Below are 17,118 nucleotides of genomic sequence, written 5' to 3' on the forward strand. Positions count from 1 at the left end.
CCTTCCTGTCATTTCTTACCTTGGTCCTTGCAGCAGCCCCTCACTTCTTCTCCCTTCCTTGGGTGTCCTCATAGATGAACCCCTCACTTCTCCACAGCTGACCAAGAAGTGCTACACTTCCTAGCCCCTTACTGTGCCAGACGCTCTGGGTGATTCAAGAAAGACAGGGCACAGGTCTCGACAGCAGACGGTGTAGGAACAGAATCCCGAGTCAGCATGTCCTCCAGTGCCAGAAGGCCCAGTGAAGGTGACCAAGCCTTAGAGTTGGGAGGGGCTTTGCTGGGTGTCTCGTCCCACCTGCATCTCAAACACCTCTGGTGATGGGGTACTTAGTGCTTCACTTGGCAGCGAGTAGCTTATAGCTCTGACAGTTACAGACATGCGTACCTTCCTCATAGGGAGTTGAAGTCTGCCTCCCTGTAACTCTGTCTACTCATCTGAGTTCCGCCTTTTGAAGCAACAGGGATTCAGTTTGCTTCCTCTTGTGTGTGACCATCCTTCAGGCACAGGAAAACAGCTGCTGTGTTTCTTCGGAGTCTCTCTTCCAGACCGAAATGTATCTGTGGAAGCATCTCATCAGCCACCTTTCACGTGAAGCGGTTCCCACCTTCTTCCTGATCCCAGTTGCCTTGTGGACAGGCAGTTTGTCAGTGGTGTGGTCCCTGGCCTGAAGAGGCTCACAGACTCACAGGGAGACAGACACACCAAGGAATTGCAGAGCAAGGGTTGAGCTTTATAATAAAGCATGTCCCTCAAATATGCCAACTATAGTTAGGCTTCAGGGCCTTGGCACTTGCTTTTCCCCTTGGTCTGGAAATCCCTCCCTCCAGAATTTCAGCAGTCACCACTTCCTTCAGGTGTCACTCAGATACCACCTAACTGGTAAAGTCTTACCCAAGCACCTTATATAAAACAACGACACCTCTTCCCCCTCTGCTACCCGCACTCCCTGACTCCTTCACTCTGCTCTATTTGTCTTCAGTGGCGTTTATTACCTCCTGACATATTAAGTTTATGTACGTGTCCGTTTGTTTCTTGTCTGCCTACCCTCACTGCCCAACCACCAGGGAGCCATTGGTCTCTGCCATTCTCTAACACGTGCTGACCACACAGCCCTCTTTTACCAACACTCAGTGAGCAGAACTCACTGGGTGTAGTAACCTCATATGTGGGTTTATTTAGCAGCTGCTTGCTCATTGCCCTCTGTGTGCCGGACTTGTTAGTCCTGGGGACACGGGAGTATAGGATAGGCAGGCTCTCTACTCACAGCTTTCTGATCCTTGATTTCTTTATTCAGTGTTTATTATTCAGTTGTTCACTTATTTATTGAGAACTGTGAGCCAGGCATGCTCTGGTTATTGGGGATGCAGCAATAAACAGAACAACTCCAAGTCCATGCTATCCTGAGGCTTCTGTTCTAGTTGTGCTGCCTGGGATGGGGGGAGAGACCCCTACCACTGCATCACGGGCAGCTCTGCATCCTCAGCCTGGGGGGGAGCTCATCTGGCTAGAGTGGAAGCGGCGTGTGTGGGGAAGTCAGGAACAAGCATATGAGACAAGCTCTCTGTCTCATATCAGAGACGACGGTAGGACCCAGGACAGGTACTGTGAGCGGCCGTCAGACTTGAGGCAGCTCAAGGAAGTGGACATCCCATGGGGTTTAGAGTGCTTCTGTTTGGGGTGAGCTTTCTCTCTTTGCCTCTCTCCCTGTAGCACAGAATATGCCATCAATAAGTTGCGGCAAGAAGGAAGCGAGGAGGGAATGTACGTGCTGCGGTGGAGCTGCACCGACTTCGACAACATCCTCATGACCGTCACTTGCTTTGAAAAGTCTGAGGTCAGTCAAGACAGTGGCTGGGGCCAACCCATGTGGCCACAGGGTGTCAGTGCAACCTCTCATCCAGGAGGACCACCCTTGGGGGATGGGGGTAGAAAAGCCTGGGGCTCTGAGAAAATCGCCGGCAGTTCTGACAGGGACAGCCTGCACCTCAAAAGGAGCCCCTTCCCAGGCAGCCATACCCCATACCCTTTCATCCTTATGGCCCTTTCTTTCTTCCTGCAAGGGACCCATGGCAGGGGTCCCTGTGCTCTGGAAGGTGGAACACGACCAGAAAACCAGCTCACACAAAACACTCGGTGCCAGGACCATCACAGACCCAGAGCTGTGTCTGGGCATTCACTGGTACAGACTAGCACCAATGAGGCCTGTTGGCAACCTGGCCTAACACAGTTGTCCCCAGATGGTAGGTGCAGACATTTTAACAGACAAATTACTGACATGTGTTTTGACAAGATGTCTGTTAGTGACTCAGGTGTGGCTGGAAGCTGGGAATGATGTGAGAGAAATCCTGAAGCCAAATTGCAAACTTGACCTCACTAGACCACAGTGCTTCGTTATTCATGTAATTTTTTAAAACACAAGAAATGGACTGTTTTTTTAAATTAATCAGTCAGTTTATTTATTTATTTATTTTGGCTGCATTGGGTCTTCGCTGCTGCATGCGGACCCTCTCCAGTTGTGGTGAGCGGGGGCTGTTCTTCTCTGCGGTGCGCGGGCTTCTCATTGCGGTGGCTTCTCTTATTGTGGAGCACAGGCTCTAGGCGTGCGGGCTTCAGTAGCTGTGGAATCAGTAGCTGTGGCTCGCGGGTTGTAGAGCACAGGCTCAGTAGTTGTGGCACATGGGCCTAGTTGCTCTGCAGCATGTGGGATCTTCCCAGACCAGGGATCAAACCTGTGTCACCTGCATTGGCAGGTGGGTTCCTAACCACTGCGCCACCAGGGAAGTCCTGGGCTATTTTAAAAGACAAGAGTTTTACAGAATTAGTCCAAATAAATACAGTAGTGTTGCGTGGGTTCACCATGAGCTAGGAGAATTGGGGCAGGGGAGGGGCTGCAAGATGAGAGTCAGCATGTTAGCATATTGCAGACCTCAGATACCAGAAGGAAAAGTACTGGAGAATCTCTGGGGCTGGACTCAGTCAAGAGTGGAAGAGGAAATGGCAGAAGGAACCCAGTGCTGCCAAGAGTCATAGGTGAAGTCTGTAGGGGCCACTGCTCGCCTGGGGTGCTCCTGTAGAGCTCAGCCTTGTGGCTGATAACGGGTGCAGTGGCTCAGCACTTGGCAGGCCTGTTGCCTTGGCAGGATCCCTTTCTTCTGCGTTCCGTCAGTCTTTGGAGGAAATTTAATATTTTTATCACAGATGTGAGCATGAGACGGCCCAACCACCTTTTGAGGTGGAATTGACCTGTGCTGTACTGAGAATGTCAGTGATTCAGTAACGTAGTCTACCTGGTGTCAGATTACCTGGGGAAAACAGGAACCATAGATAGGATTACTCCTACTATTTATTTTAGCTCACCAGACACTGTGCTAAGCTCTTTTCCTGTATATTCTCATTTAATCCTTACACTAGCCCCATGAGATAAGGTTGTATTATCCCCATTGAACAGATGAAGAAACTGAAGCATTAAGATTTTAAATATCTTGTCCTAGTTTACAGCGTTAGTAGATCTTTCTGGCCCTCATTCTTTTTTTTTTTTTTTTTTGCGGTACGCGGGCCTCTCACTGTTGTGGCCTCTCCTGTTGCAGAGCACAGGCTCCGGACACGCAGGCTCAGCGGCCGTGGCTCACGGGCCTAGCCGCTCCGCGGCATGTGGGATCTTCCCGGACCGGGGCACGAACCCGTGTCCCCTGCATTGGCAGGCGGACTCTCAACCACTGCGCCACCAGGGAAGCCCCTGGCCTTCATTCTTAACCACTAAAATACTAAAATAGTTCCCTTTGTACAGAAGTTGTCATGAAGGAAAACTTCTGCTTATACTTCCTCTATTGGGCACCATACAGCTCGGAAACCAGACCAGACAGCTGTCTGCCACCTCCCAGGAGGTTCTTGGAAGAGCTCAGTTTGAGGGAGTTCCTAGATAAATTTTTCTATAGTACTTATTATTTCATGCATAATGTGTGCTAACCTTTATAAAAGTGTTTACTAACGTTTTTACACGGGCCCTGCCATATAATCTTAGCAGCAGTCCTATGAGGTTGGTGTTTTCATGAAGTTCATCTGAAGTGCCAAAATGAAGTGATTCTCTTGTAGAAATCACTGCTGTTAGGTTGTCTCCTTGGTGTTAACTCCCTTTTATCAGTGCCTTCTCCTGGATCTCCTTTATTAGTTATTATTTCATTTACTTATAATAAGCTTTTTTATTAGGGAATAATTTTAGTTTTACAGAAACATTACAGAGATAGTACAGAGTTTCTGTATGCCCTCTACCCAGCTTCTCCTGTTGTTAACATCATACATACCCATGAGAGATTTGCTTGAGCCCTTTTTAAAACAAATCCTTTCTGATTATTTTCTTGAATGGCAGTTGCTGGGTGTCCAGAAGCAGTTCAAGAACTTTCAGATTGAGGTGCAGAAGGGCCGCTACAGCCTGCATGGCTCAGACCGAAGCTTCCCCAGCCTTGGAGACCTCATGAGCCACCTGAAGAAGCAGATCCTGCGCACAGACAACATCAGCTTTGTGCTGAAGCGCTGCTGCCTGCCCAAGCCCCGAGGTCAGTCTCTTCAAGCCAGAGCCAGGCTGCATCCCCTCGTGATGCTCTGAGACCCAGATCAAACAAAAGATGCTGGGTGCTTTGAAGAAAGTGGTCTTTCCCCCACAGTTTCTAGGTGTTTTTCATTAAGTTTTGTTACAAGTCTGTCTCTGACGCACATCCCACTCCTCAGGTGTCAGCATTTTCTATAGAAAAGACATACACCTTTTCTCAGTATCTTAATTAAGCTGCCGAAAGAGGCATGTTTAGGATTAGTAAGCAGAAATTTACTTCTTTCTTCCTTTTGATAAAATGTCTTAAGTTCCCGTCAGTAGTTTATCTGTCTGAGAGATGATCCTGGCACATCTTCTGTGGGCCAAGAACTATGTTAGATACATAGAGTCAGAAATGCATGAGACTCAGTCTCTGCGCCCCAAGGGTTTCTAGCCTAATACAGAAAATGTCACAGGTAAATGAGGCCACTGTAGCGTGTGATGCGTGTTTAAATCAACATGCACACACACACAACATATTAGACCCTGGGGTTGCAGAGAAGGAGATGGTCAAGATCCCTGAGTCACATAGCGTGGAAGGCTACACAGAGGAGGTGGATCTTGAGCCAAATGTTGGACAGTGAACAGGAGGTTGCCAGTTAGATAAGGGCATTCCCAGCACGCATGTGCAGGGCAAAGCAGCAGGCCAAAGCAGGGGCTGCAGAAAGGTTCTAGAGGACTAATGTGTTCAGTGAAGTTAGAAAGAAGGGAGAGGGGAGACTGAGAGAGCAGAGGTTTGGGACCATGGGAGGCCTTGGATGCCATGCCAAGGAGCTGGGACTTTATCATGCAGGCAGTGGGGAGCCATGGGTGGATCACAGAGTAAATTGGATAGGAGAGGTGAGGAACTTGGCGAGGAACTTGGCTGCTCTTTTTTTTTAAATTGAAGTATAGTTGATTTATGGTATTGTGTTAGTTTCTGGTGTACAACAAAGTGATTCTCATATATATATACACACACACACATACACACACACACACACGTACATATATATATTTTCAGATTCTTTTCCATTATAGTTTATTACAAGAGATTGAGTATAGTTCCCTGTGATATACAGTAGGACCTTGTTTATCTATTTTGTATGTAGTAGTTTGTATTTGCTAATCCCAAACTTAATTTATCCCTCCCTGCACTCCCTTTCCTTTTTGGTAACCATAAGTTTGTTTTCTACATCTGTGAGTCTGTTTCTGTTTTGTAAATAAGTTCATTTGTATCATTTTTTTAGATTCCGTATATAAGTGGTATCATATGATTTTTATCTTTCTCTGACTTCACTTAGTATGATAATCTCTAAGTTCATCCACATTGCTGCAAATGGCGTTATTTCTTTCTTTGTTTATGGCTGAGTAATATTCCATTGTGTATGTGTGTGTATGTATTGTGTGTGTGTGTATATATCACATCTTCTTTATCTATTCCCCTGTCAATGGACATTTAGGTTGCTTCCATTTCTTGGCTATTGTAAATAGTGCTGCTGTGAACATTGGGAGTGTGTGTATCTTTTCAGATTAGAGTTCTCTCTGGATATGTGCCAGGAGTGGGATTGCTGGATCATATGATAACTCTGTTTTTAGATTTTTAAGGAATCTTCATACTGTTTTCCATAGTGGCTGCAGCATTTACATTCCCACCAACAGTGTAGGAGGGTTCCCTTTTTTTCACACTTTCTCCAGCATTTATTATTTGTATTATTACTTTTTGATGATAGCCATTCTGACTGGTGTGAAGTGATACCTCATTGTAGTTTGATTTGCATTTCTCTAATAATTAATGATGTTGAGCATCCCTTAATGTGCCTATTGGCCACCTGTGTGTCGTCTTTGGAGAAATGTCTATTTCGGTCTTCTGCCTATTTTTTGATTGGGTTTTCTGTTGTTGTTACTGAGTGGTAAGAGCTGTTTATATATATTTTGGAAATAAAGCCCTTGTTGGTTGCATCATTTGCAAATATTTTCTCCCAGTCTGTAGGTTGTATTTTCATTTTGTTTATGGTTTCATTTGCTGTACAAAAGCTTATAGGTTTGATTAGGTCCTATTTGTTTATTTTCGTTTTTATTTCTATTGCCTTGGTTGACTGACCTAAGAAAACATTGGTATGATTTATGTCAGAGAATGTTTTGCCCATGTTCTCTTCTAGGAGTTTTATGGTGTCGTGTCTTATATTTAAGTCTTTAAGCCATTTTGAGTTTATTTTTATGTATGGTGTGAGGGAGTGTTTTAACTTCATTGATTTATATGTGGCTGTCCAGCTTTCCCAACACCACTTTGCTGAAGAGACTGTCTTTTCCCCATTGTATGTTCTTGCCTCCTTTGTCAGAGATTAATTGTCCATAGGTGTCTGGGTTTACATCTGGGTTGTTTATTCTGTTCCATTGATCCATATGTCTGTGTTTGTGCCAGTACTGTGCTGTTTTGATTACTGTAGCTTTGTAGTATTGTCTGAAGTATGAGAGGGTTATGCCTCCACCTTCTTCTTTTTCCTCAGGATTGCTTTAGCAATTCTGGGTCTTTTGTGGTTCCATATAAATTTTAGGATTATTTGTTCTAGTTCTGTGAAAAATGTCATGGGTAATTTGATAGGCATTGCATTGAATCTGTAGATTGTTTTGGGTAGTATGGCCATTTTAGCAATATTAATTCTTCCAATCCAAGAGCATGGGATATCTTTCCATTTTTTTGAATCATCTTCAGTTTCCTTTATCAATATTTTATAGTTCTCAGTGTGTAAGTCTTTCACCTCATTCAGGTTTATTCCTAAGTATTTTTTTTAATGTGATTTTAAACGGGATCGTTTTTTAACTTTCCCTTTCTGATATTTCATTGTTAGTGCAACCAATTTCTGTATATTATCTTGTATACTGCTACCTTGCTGAATTTGTTTATCAGTTCTAGTAGTTTTTGTGTGGAGTCTTTCAGGTTTTCTGCATTTAATGACAGTTTTACCTCTTACCTTCCAAGTTCTTTTTCTTTTTCTTGTCTGACTGCTGTGGTTAGGACTTCCAGTACTATGTTGAATAGAAGTGGTGAGAGTGGGCATCCTTGTCTTGTTCCAGATTTTAGCAAGAAGGTGTTCAGCTTTTCACCATTGAGTATTATCTTGGCTGTGGGTTTGTCATAAGTAGCTTTTATTATGCTGAGATATGTTCCCTCTGTACCCATTTTGGTAAGAGTTTTTATCATGAATGGAGATTGAATTTTATCAGATGCTTTTTCTGTGTCTGTTGAGATGATCATGTGGTTTTTGTCTTTTCTTTTGTTAATGTGGTATATCACATAGATTGATATGTGTTTGTTGAACCATTCTTGTCACCCTGGGATGAGTCCAACTTGATCATAGGGTGTGATCCTTTTTATGTGTTGCTGGATTACATTTGCTAATATTTTGTTGAGGATTTTTGCATCTATATTCATCAAAGGTAATGGCCTGTAATTTCTTTTTTGGTGGTGTCTTTGTCTGGTTTTGGTATCAGGGTGATGGTGGCTTCATAGAATGACTTTGGGAGTGTTCCCTCCTCTTCAGTCTTTCGGAAGAGTTTGAGAAGGATCAGTATAAGTTCTTCTTTGTATGTTTGGTAGAATTCCCCAGTGATTGGCTGCTCTTTTTTAAGCCCCACCAACAGTGTCACTGATGTCCTGCAGGTGGATTCATCACCTCTTAGAATGTGAGAACTGGAAGGACACGTAGGGGTCACCTGATCAAGAGTCCCGTCTTATAGAAGAGAAAACTGAGGCCTGGAGAAGTGAAGTGGGCCTCATTGAAGGCCAAGGTCAAAGGGGTTTGAGTGCCAGGTCTTCTCCCAGTGTCAGATCCCTTGAATACTGACGGGTTTCTTTGATGTTTCTCTGCCACAAGCTACTGCCCTCCATATGTCAGATCCTTCCCTTAGAAGGAGTCAGGCCTCGAGGAAAGGGCAGCACAGTTGTTCCTGAGGCCGTAGCAAGTGTGGTCGAAGATACTCTGAGTAGTCTGTCTTATTACAGAATGCATCTGTGAGTCTTTATGACAGGGGTGGGCAGAAGAAGCAACACCAGCACAAAAAGGGGCCTGGGTGCTTGATGTTTGAATCACTTTTTGGTCTCCCAGTAAGACACTGTCACTGAACCTGGTGAAAGAGGAAAGACTCTGTGTTCTTGTTGCTCAGATAGGGTTTCCTGCCAGCCTTGGGGAGTAACTGCAGCCTTTGTTTTTGTGCTTGAAGATATTCTGCAAAGGTAAAAACACATCTGCCACTTGGCTGTGAGACCTCGGAGTGCACTATAACCTTAGAGCCCAACAGCCCCAATTACTCACATAATCTATCCTTCCAGATATTAGAGGCGGTTTTCACTTTCCTAGGGATTAGTGGGCTCTGGATGAGGCTTAGGAAATGGAGAACAGCAGCCACAGGAAGCGGGAAGGTAGCGGCAGTTCGGAGGCAGGGATGTGATTTCTATGCTGGGATTAGCTGGGGAGGTTTCTGGTGTAGATGCCACCCCTGCTGGCCCAGAGCTGGAAACCAGTGGCTGTGGTGGGAGAAGCACAGAAACAGAACTGAACCCTTCTCACGGCTTCTGTTGAGGCTCCTGGAACTCTGCACTGAATGTGTTCAGTGTTTGTCTCTCCACTTTGATTATAAACTCTTAAGACAGGATCTGGGTCTCACCACGATGATTCATGGGAAGTGCAGTGTCCAGCACAGAATGGGTGCTCACTAATGTCTGTTGAGTGAATAATTACAGCAGTAGCTACCATGTTGGTGGGTACCTGCCAGTCCCAAGCAGTTTATGTGCATATTTGCATTAAAAAAAATCTGCACAGTAGCTCTTTGCAGCTGTTATAAAAATGAGGAAACTAAGGATCAGAGATGTTCACTGACTTGTTCAAAACCACACAGATGGTAGTATCACTAGAAGTTACAATAAAAGTAGCAGTAAAAAAAAAAGAAAAAGAAAAATGAGTAGCAGTAACTAATGATGATGATGATGATGGCTACTATTACGTGAGTAATTCTTAAATTTGCCAGGCACCGTTTGAGTTTCTTTCATGTTTTAAGTTATTTAATCCTCAGAACAAACCAGAGTATGTTGTTATCCATTATACTTATCCAAGATCACTTAGGTAGTTAGAGGAAGCATGGGGATTTGAACTCACGTCTTCTGACCCCAACTCTTTCCCCTACATAACACTGCAAAGTTACAGGTGCAGTCATCAGCCCAAGACTCTGGGGTGGGGGTCAGTTCTCCTGACCCTGGGGATAAGGGTGCTGTGGATGGGAGAGCTAGACTAAGCCCTGTGTGTGCGACTTTTTCACATAGGCCCTCAGAAGCCCTCTGTCTTCCCTCTGCCACCTGCAAATTAGAGAAGTGGTGAAATCATGAAAACTAAAGAGAATGCCATTTTGGGTTCCTCAGTGCCTCGGCCGTTCTGAGCACAGGCTTCTGATGGCCAGACCCCAACCTGGGTTTCACACTTGAAAATGCAACAAGAAACTCCTCATGGAATAAATAAAAAGGAGGTGGTCACTCAGAGTGGGTGTGACAGTCAAGAAAGTCCACGTCTCTTGTGCATTGCCCAGCCCCACTGCTGCTCTCCAAATCTGAGGGTGACCATGTTAAGAAGGAGATAGGGGCCCACAGGACCTACTGACCAGTCGCCACTGATCCTCTCATGTCCTCATTCATGGAGTCAAGCTTGAAGCTTGATTTCTGCACCGTCCAGCTCTGGCACTGAAGACTGCTGTAGATTATTGCCAAGGCTTCAGGAACCAGCTGGTACAGCAAGGATGACGGTGCTAACAGATGTAACGGTGGTCATAGTCACAGTGGCTGCTGGTTATGGGGCAGTCACCTCACACCAGGGATTGAAGTAAGCCCTTCATGTGTGTCATCTCGTTTATCCCTCACAGCAACCCAGCAAGGGGCATGACTGTGTCCCCCATTTTTCTAGTGAGGAAACAGATTCCATGGAGGTTTAACAGCTTTCCCCGCTCACACAGTTGACCCTAGTGCCATGTTTCCTGAAGTGGCCATTGCAAATAATCAGCCCATAAATGGTTCCCGTTGCCATCCTCCTGATTTCCTCGATGGCTCTATTGCCCAGACCCTTCCTTGGGGGCACCATTCAAGTGGCCCTTTCTTGATGTCTTTTCTCCATCAGGGCAGTCCTGAGTTGCCTGTTTGAACCTGATTTTACCCAGGTAACAGGGTGGAGTCAGGATAACAGAATGAAGGAGAGGAGACGCTGAAAAAGGGAGTATCAGGATATGATAACAAGGGAGTCTGTATCGGAACCAGTTTTTGGCTCCCAGATTTGTACCCCCCACTGGGGCCAGGCATGCTGTCTGTGGAGGTAAGAGACTGGAGCCAGTCCTGAATGCAGCATGAATCCTAAGCCTGACTGTGGGCAAATGGTTTAATGGCTCTGAATCTGTTTTCTGATCTGTAAAAGGGGGTAGGTATACTATGTGTCTCATAGGATTGTCATAAGGACAAAGGAGCTAATGTGTATAAAGCTCTTTAGGACAGTGCCTGGCACAGAGAAAGCAGTCAGAAAATATGAGCTGAAATAACAAAAGAAAAACCCTGCCTTGCAGGGTAGTGAGGATTTGAGTCACTTGGCTCACTGTAGGGACCCGGTACTCGCAGCTAGTGCATGAACACATAAAAACCTTCAGGGGCTCCTAGAATACTCGCACTGCTAGTTCGAATGTGGAAGGTGCTTTCTTCCCTCACGATAACCTTGGAGCTTGCAGTGGCTCCATGGAGGGAAGGCAGCTTCCGTGGATTATAAATTCCGTTAGCCACCTGTGCTGACTCTGCTCGGCACATTTTGTAATGGGTTTGGTTTGCTGTTCGAATCAGTAGAGTCTGGGGGATGGTGTGCTCAAAATCTGTACATTCAGCCAGGACTTAGTAAGTGCCTCCTTGTTGTCAGGTGCTGCTGGGAGCCCAGAGACGCTCAGGCGTGACCTTCTTTTGGGGTCACCCGCCCTGTTCCTCACAAAACTTGTGTTTTTTCACCCCCCAATTTTGGTTCCTGTCACTCCCAAAGTGCTTCCTCCATCCTTAGCTCTCATCCTTCAGCCCACACCCTGATTATTCATTTACACATTTAACAAGTATTTATTGAGTGCATACTGTGTACCAGGCTGTGGAGGTAGAGCAGGAAATAAGATGGACACAGGCCCTACATTCGTGGAGTTTCCGTTCTCAGCTTTTAACATTTCATTTCCTCCCCTGACCTCTTTTACCAGGACAGATCCTGCTGTGTCAACCCTGGAGTGCCTGTACCTGCCCTTTAAGAATAGCTGCACAGATTTTGATTGGTTGATTATTTGTTTCGTATTGGCTCTGTTATTAGCCTGTGAGCTCCTGGAGGGTGGGAATCAAGTACTTAGTAAATATTTGTTGAATGACTGAACCAACAAATGCACAAGTATGTATTCAGCAAGCCCATGGCCCAGCAGATGTTGGCCAACTGGGACCTTAGACCTTGCTGCTCTGCTCAGACTTCTCCTCTCTCTTCCATAGAAATCTCCAATCTGCTGGTGGCCACCAAGAAAGCCCAGGAGTGGCAGCCTGTCCTCCCCGTGAGCCAGCTGAGTTTTTATCGGATCCTCAAGAAAGATATTATGCAGGTGAGTCACTGCTGCAGGTCCAGCCCTGGTCCTGCCTTCCCACAGCAGAAAAGCCTGGGGAATGTGGGGAGGATGAAGTCGGGTTTGGGGAGACCCTGGTGGAAGAAGAGCAAGACTTCCCCTTGATAGGTAAAGCTGGTCAGCAAGTTTCCTGCTGTCCAACCTGACCTTGCTGATGCGTCCTAGAGGCTTGCTTTCTCCTTGAAAGAGCTGGGTTAATCAAGTTTTGCAGGGTTATCTAGGGTAATAGGGACCTTCCATGCCTCGTCTTCTGCAGGTAGAAGTAGTTGGAGAACTTGGTGGGAATGCTGACAGGTCTCCACAGGGGAGTATGGGCTGATGACCCTCATTGTCCCAAAACATGCTGTGTGAAAAAGCACTTCTGAATTTCAGTCCTGGGCTTTCTGATGATGTTTCCAGAAGGAGCAAAGCTGGGGGCACACAGAGCACAGTGAGGAAGTAGGAGATGCACCCTGGAGGAGAACTGTCTTGAGAATCAGATCCCTCAGACCAGTGTTCCAGCCTTGGGAGGCCTTTGCCCAGAGTCTGCAGCCTTAGGCAGGCCCAGTTTCTGTCGTACCTGCCCTTGGGCCTTGCTAGGTTGTGAGGCCCATGGAACCCCCACTTTCTGTTGTGCATCCCCCTCCCCAGCCCCTTACACAGAGCCACATGCAGGGCGGGGAGGCTAAGGGAGCGGTGTGCCAGCAGCCTTGGAGGGAAGGAATCCACATAGGCCGCTTACTACCCGGCAGAGGCTGCGTCACCTTGGAGGTGTTGGAGGGGAAATCGTGGGCTCACTGTCATTGAGGAGCCTGGCGGAGGGTGGCCAACGTGGGGCTGGCTTGTTCATGTACTCTTTGAAGCCGGTCCCTGAAATTGTTGGGGAGGTTTTGACGGAGTGGAAGTCCACAGCTGCAAGTGCCTCGCTTCACTTATGTAAATGCTTCACTGAGGGCCTGAGGGCCAGATCTTACTGTTCTGTCCCTCCGGTGGTTATCAGAGCTGTGTCCAGAGATTAAAATCGCAGATCAGCAATACCCCAGCCTCTTTTCTGCCTGGAACTTGACATGTACTTGGGGTCTTCCTTCTGTCCTTGCCCCTGAGTCTCTGGGCAGATTACCACCCTCTGCACCTCCAGCGTTCATTTAGCCAACAGTGATTGAGCAGTTGCCCATGCCAGGCATGACTGCCACCCTCGGCAGGCTCACAGTCCGGTGGGCGAGGCAGACTCTCGTCTATCTTAAGCAGATAATTATACCACCAGGAGACAAGCCCTAAGTAGGGAAGTATGGCAGGATGTGGGACTGTCAGATGGTCATCCTACCTAGTCTTGGGGGGACAGCAGTGGCTTTCTGGGGGAAGTGGCATCAAAGCAGAGCCCCAGAGGATGGACAAGCCATAGACAAAGGCAGAAGGCGCAGCGTGGAGGGAGGCTGAGGTGGTACACGCAGGGGCCTCCGGATTGCTGTGGAATCCTGACAGCACAGAGCCATATGACTTGGCCCTGGAATAAGCACCCCTTCCGAGGAAGAGTAATTATTCTGAAAGCATATGGCTTTTGTGGGATGTTCTGGGAATGCAACTTCCCATAATCTTGATGTATCGCTTCATGACACATGCAGCTTTAATGAATAGTCACAGGACCTTGCCAGGATATAGGAGACAGGGCGGATGTATCACCATTCTGCTATGACAGATGACAAATGGTGGTGTTTGTGCAAATTAATATACCCAGTTAACAATTGTGTACATTTTTTTTTTTTTTTTTTGCGGTACGTGGGCCTCTCACTGCTGTGGCCTCTCCCGCTGCAGAGCACAGGCTCCGGACGTGCAGGCCCTGCGGCCATGGCTCACGGGCCCAGCCGCTCCGCGGCATGTGGGATCCTCCCAGACCGGGGCACGAACCTGTGTCCCTTGCATCGGCAGGCGGACTCTCAATCACTGCGCCACCAGGGAAGCCCGATTGTGTACATTCTTGAGGGAGACAGAAATCAGCTGAGGGAGTCAGCCATAATGCATTTTCTGCATTTATAGGTGGTCCTAGGATAATAGAATAATAGAACTACAAATAATAAGTTTTGTGGGGTTAATGTCGATAGCTTGACAATGCCTGAGTTTCATGAATCACATTTTGATTTTCAAATATTAAGAGTATTTAAACCATAATTATTAAAGCTTAAGCTGGAACGGTCTTAGAGACAGATCATTATATGTTCGGGGCCTTGAGCAGATGATCTCATTTAGTTCTTATGCTGCTCACTTGGTTTTATTATCCTTTTTCATATGTGGGGAAACTGAGGCCTGTCCCTCCAGTCTCTGCCTCTGTCTTTACATCACCTTCCTCTGGCGATTGCTAGGGCATATGTATGTATAAATTGTATCACTGATTTGAAAGCATGCACATGTGCACCCATGCATCAGGTAGATGGATAGAAAATGAATAGTTTAGGTGTGAGAGGGCGATCAGACAAAACACACTGGCCCAGTGGATTGGCTTCTACCCACTGTGCGCCAGGAGGTGTTCTACCTAGTTCCTCATTTGATTCTTACACCAACCCTACGAGGCAGGTACATTGTTACGTTAACCCATTTACAGAAAGTGGGTGCCGATTGAGCGTGATGAAAGGAGGTCTCGAAGTTAAAATGCCAGGAAGCAGTAGGGCTCACAAGCCTGTTCTCTTTGTACCCCAGCCTGTGAGTGGAGGAGCCTCCTGGGGGAGCGGGGAGGGAGGTCCTCTCTGAGTCTGTTCTGGAGGCCTGGGTGGGGGCTGATGTTGGTGGCTTTTGATGGCACTGTTGGAAGTTTTGTGAAAGGTCAGGGTTATGTTTCGGCCCCAGGCTGTTCCTGGAGGTAGATAGCGTGTTGCTGTTCAGAGGATATGAGGATTATTTCCTGGGGCCCAGGGAGTGCCACAGCTGTGTTTGGCCAAGTAGTTTTTTGTCACCTCTGGAGGCCTGACAGGACCAGGCACTGGAGAGGCTTGAGCTCCTGGGGCCCCTTTGCCGTTGCCCCATCCCTGCTAATGTATGTTCCCACTGAGGACTCAGTCCCAGACTCTGGCACCACTGAAGCCTCAGGGGGTGGTCACCCTAATTTCCTGCTTCCTCCTTCAGGGCGAGCACCTTGGGAGAGGCACGCGGACACACATCTACTCTGGGACCCTCATGGATTACAAGGATGACGAAGGAACTTCCGAAGAGAAGAGAATAAAAGTGATCCTCAAAGTCTTAGACCCCAGCCACAGGGACATTTCTCTGGCAAGTGTCGTCCTCACAACCCCACCCTCTCCCCTCCCTCATTTCTGGAGCCAGTAGAGCACAGTGGGCTAAGAAGAGCCTTTGCCCTGATTTTGGGCCTGTCCCTCCCAGTACGTCCCACTCTCTCCCGTTTCCTTCCTAGAGGTCCATGTGGCAATGCCGTGGAGCCCCAGACTCTAGCTGAATGGTCTCAAAAGTGCCTGATGCAGTCCAGGCTGTCACTTCAGAGTCTGGGAAAGTAAAGCCCAGAGCAGTAAAATGACTTACCCCGGATCCCACAAACTGTTAGAGAGTGGTAAAGCCAAGTCTTGACAGACATCTGCTGCCTTGGTTTTCCTTTTATTCTAATATAGTGTCCAACGTTGTTATTTCCCAAAGTTTGAAGGAAGAGGAAGTGGTGGACATGAGTATCGAATGGGGACGTTGTCAGCCAGCCTATCCCGCCAGCCTGGCTCTGCATCCTATTAGGTTTTCTAAATGAGTCCTGTGTCCCAGCTAGATGGCCCTCACAGTTGAGGCTTGGCAGTGCCTCTGGGTAGTTGAGGCCAGGGGAGTAGTTTCAGGGCTTGGGATGAGGACAGTGGTGACCTTTCCTGGGATCCACTGACTTTCCTCTCAGCTGAGCCCCTTTAGGATCAGACCAGTGCAGGCCAGCCCTTGACATTTCTTTGTCCTTTCCTCCCACAGGCCTTCTTTGAGGCAGCCAGCATGATGAGACAGGTCTCCCATAAACACATCGTGTACCTCTATGGCGTTTGTGTCCGAGACGTGGAGAGTAAGTGTATTCTCTTTGGAAGGGGAAGTCGGCCCTGGCCAGGGAGCATGGTTGCTGTGAAGATGAGTGGGAGCTGATACCCCCCCTCACGTCGCCCAGGCTTCTTGCCTTTCTTTTTGCAATCAAGGAATTCAAAGTACTGAGCAGGTCGGTTGCTTACGCTAATAGTGGACATGGAACTAGATCCCATCTGTTTTTCACTAATTTCTTGAGTGTTTACTTCTTGCCAGCTCTGGGCCCCACGCTGTGCTAGACTCGGGAGGTAGGGAGTGAGTGAGCTGAGTTCATTGCCCAAAGAGTCAGAGTAGGAGGAGCTCCAGGCAGGGCTTGAACCCAGGCCCTTCCGACTCTGAAGCGCTCTACCATTGGCACCCCCAGGCGGAGTACCAGCCATTAAAATGAGCTCTCGTAAGGGGATGAGGGAGGGTGCTGTCCCAGATGGACAGAAGGTTGCAGGTGTGGCTGTTCTTGTGTTCGTAGATATCATGGTGGAAGAGTTTGTGGAGGGAGGGCCCCTGGATCTCTTCATGCACCGGAAAAGTGATGTCCTCACCACACCCTGGAAGTTCAAAGTTGCCAAACAGCTGGCCAGCGCCCTGAGTTACTTGGTGAGTATGTTCTGATGTCTGTGGTGGTCCCCATCAGGAACCAAAATGTGGGGAGGCAGGAAGGAGGTACCAGCCAAGCAGGCTGGAGAGCCCAGGCTCTTCACCTGAACACAGGTGTGCCTGGTGCTTAGTGAACGCCATCATCGTGGGCTGTTCTGTGTGCTTCCATGTGAATCCTGCTTAGAGGGAAATTTTTATCACTTCAGAGGACTGGCTTCCATACTGCAGTGTATAATAAGAGTAGAAATATTACAGTACTTGTTGAATGA

General features: G+C 47.3%; 1 protein-coding gene across 5 annotated transcripts in view; it reads left to right on the forward strand.

Annotated features, from left to right (window-relative positions):
• JAK1 (Janus kinase 1) overlaps window positions 1–17,118 on the forward strand; it is a 233,734-nt gene that overhangs the window by 205,271 nt on the left and 11,345 nt on the right. For all 5 annotated transcript variants that reach the window (XM_082649205.1, XM_082649204.1, XM_082649206.1 and 2 more), the window contains 6 exons: window positions 1,714–1,837; window positions 4,370–4,556; window positions 12,102–12,208; window positions 15,323–15,466; window positions 16,154–16,241; window positions 16,722–16,849. In XM_082649205.1, the coding sequence (XP_082505331.1) occupies window positions 1,714–1,837; window positions 4,370–4,556; window positions 12,102–12,208; window positions 15,323–15,466; window positions 16,154–16,241; window positions 16,722–16,849 (778 nt within the window). The remainder of the gene's footprint in view (window positions 1–1,713; window positions 1,838–4,369; window positions 4,557–12,101; window positions 12,209–15,322; window positions 15,467–16,153; window positions 16,242–16,721; window positions 16,850–17,118) is intronic.

This window comes from Grampus griseus (genome assembly GCF_964374135.1).
Source record: "Grampus griseus genome assembly, chromosome: 1".
In the NCBI taxonomy this organism is placed as follows: Eukaryota; Metazoa; Chordata; class Mammalia; order Artiodactyla; family Delphinidae; genus Grampus; species Grampus griseus.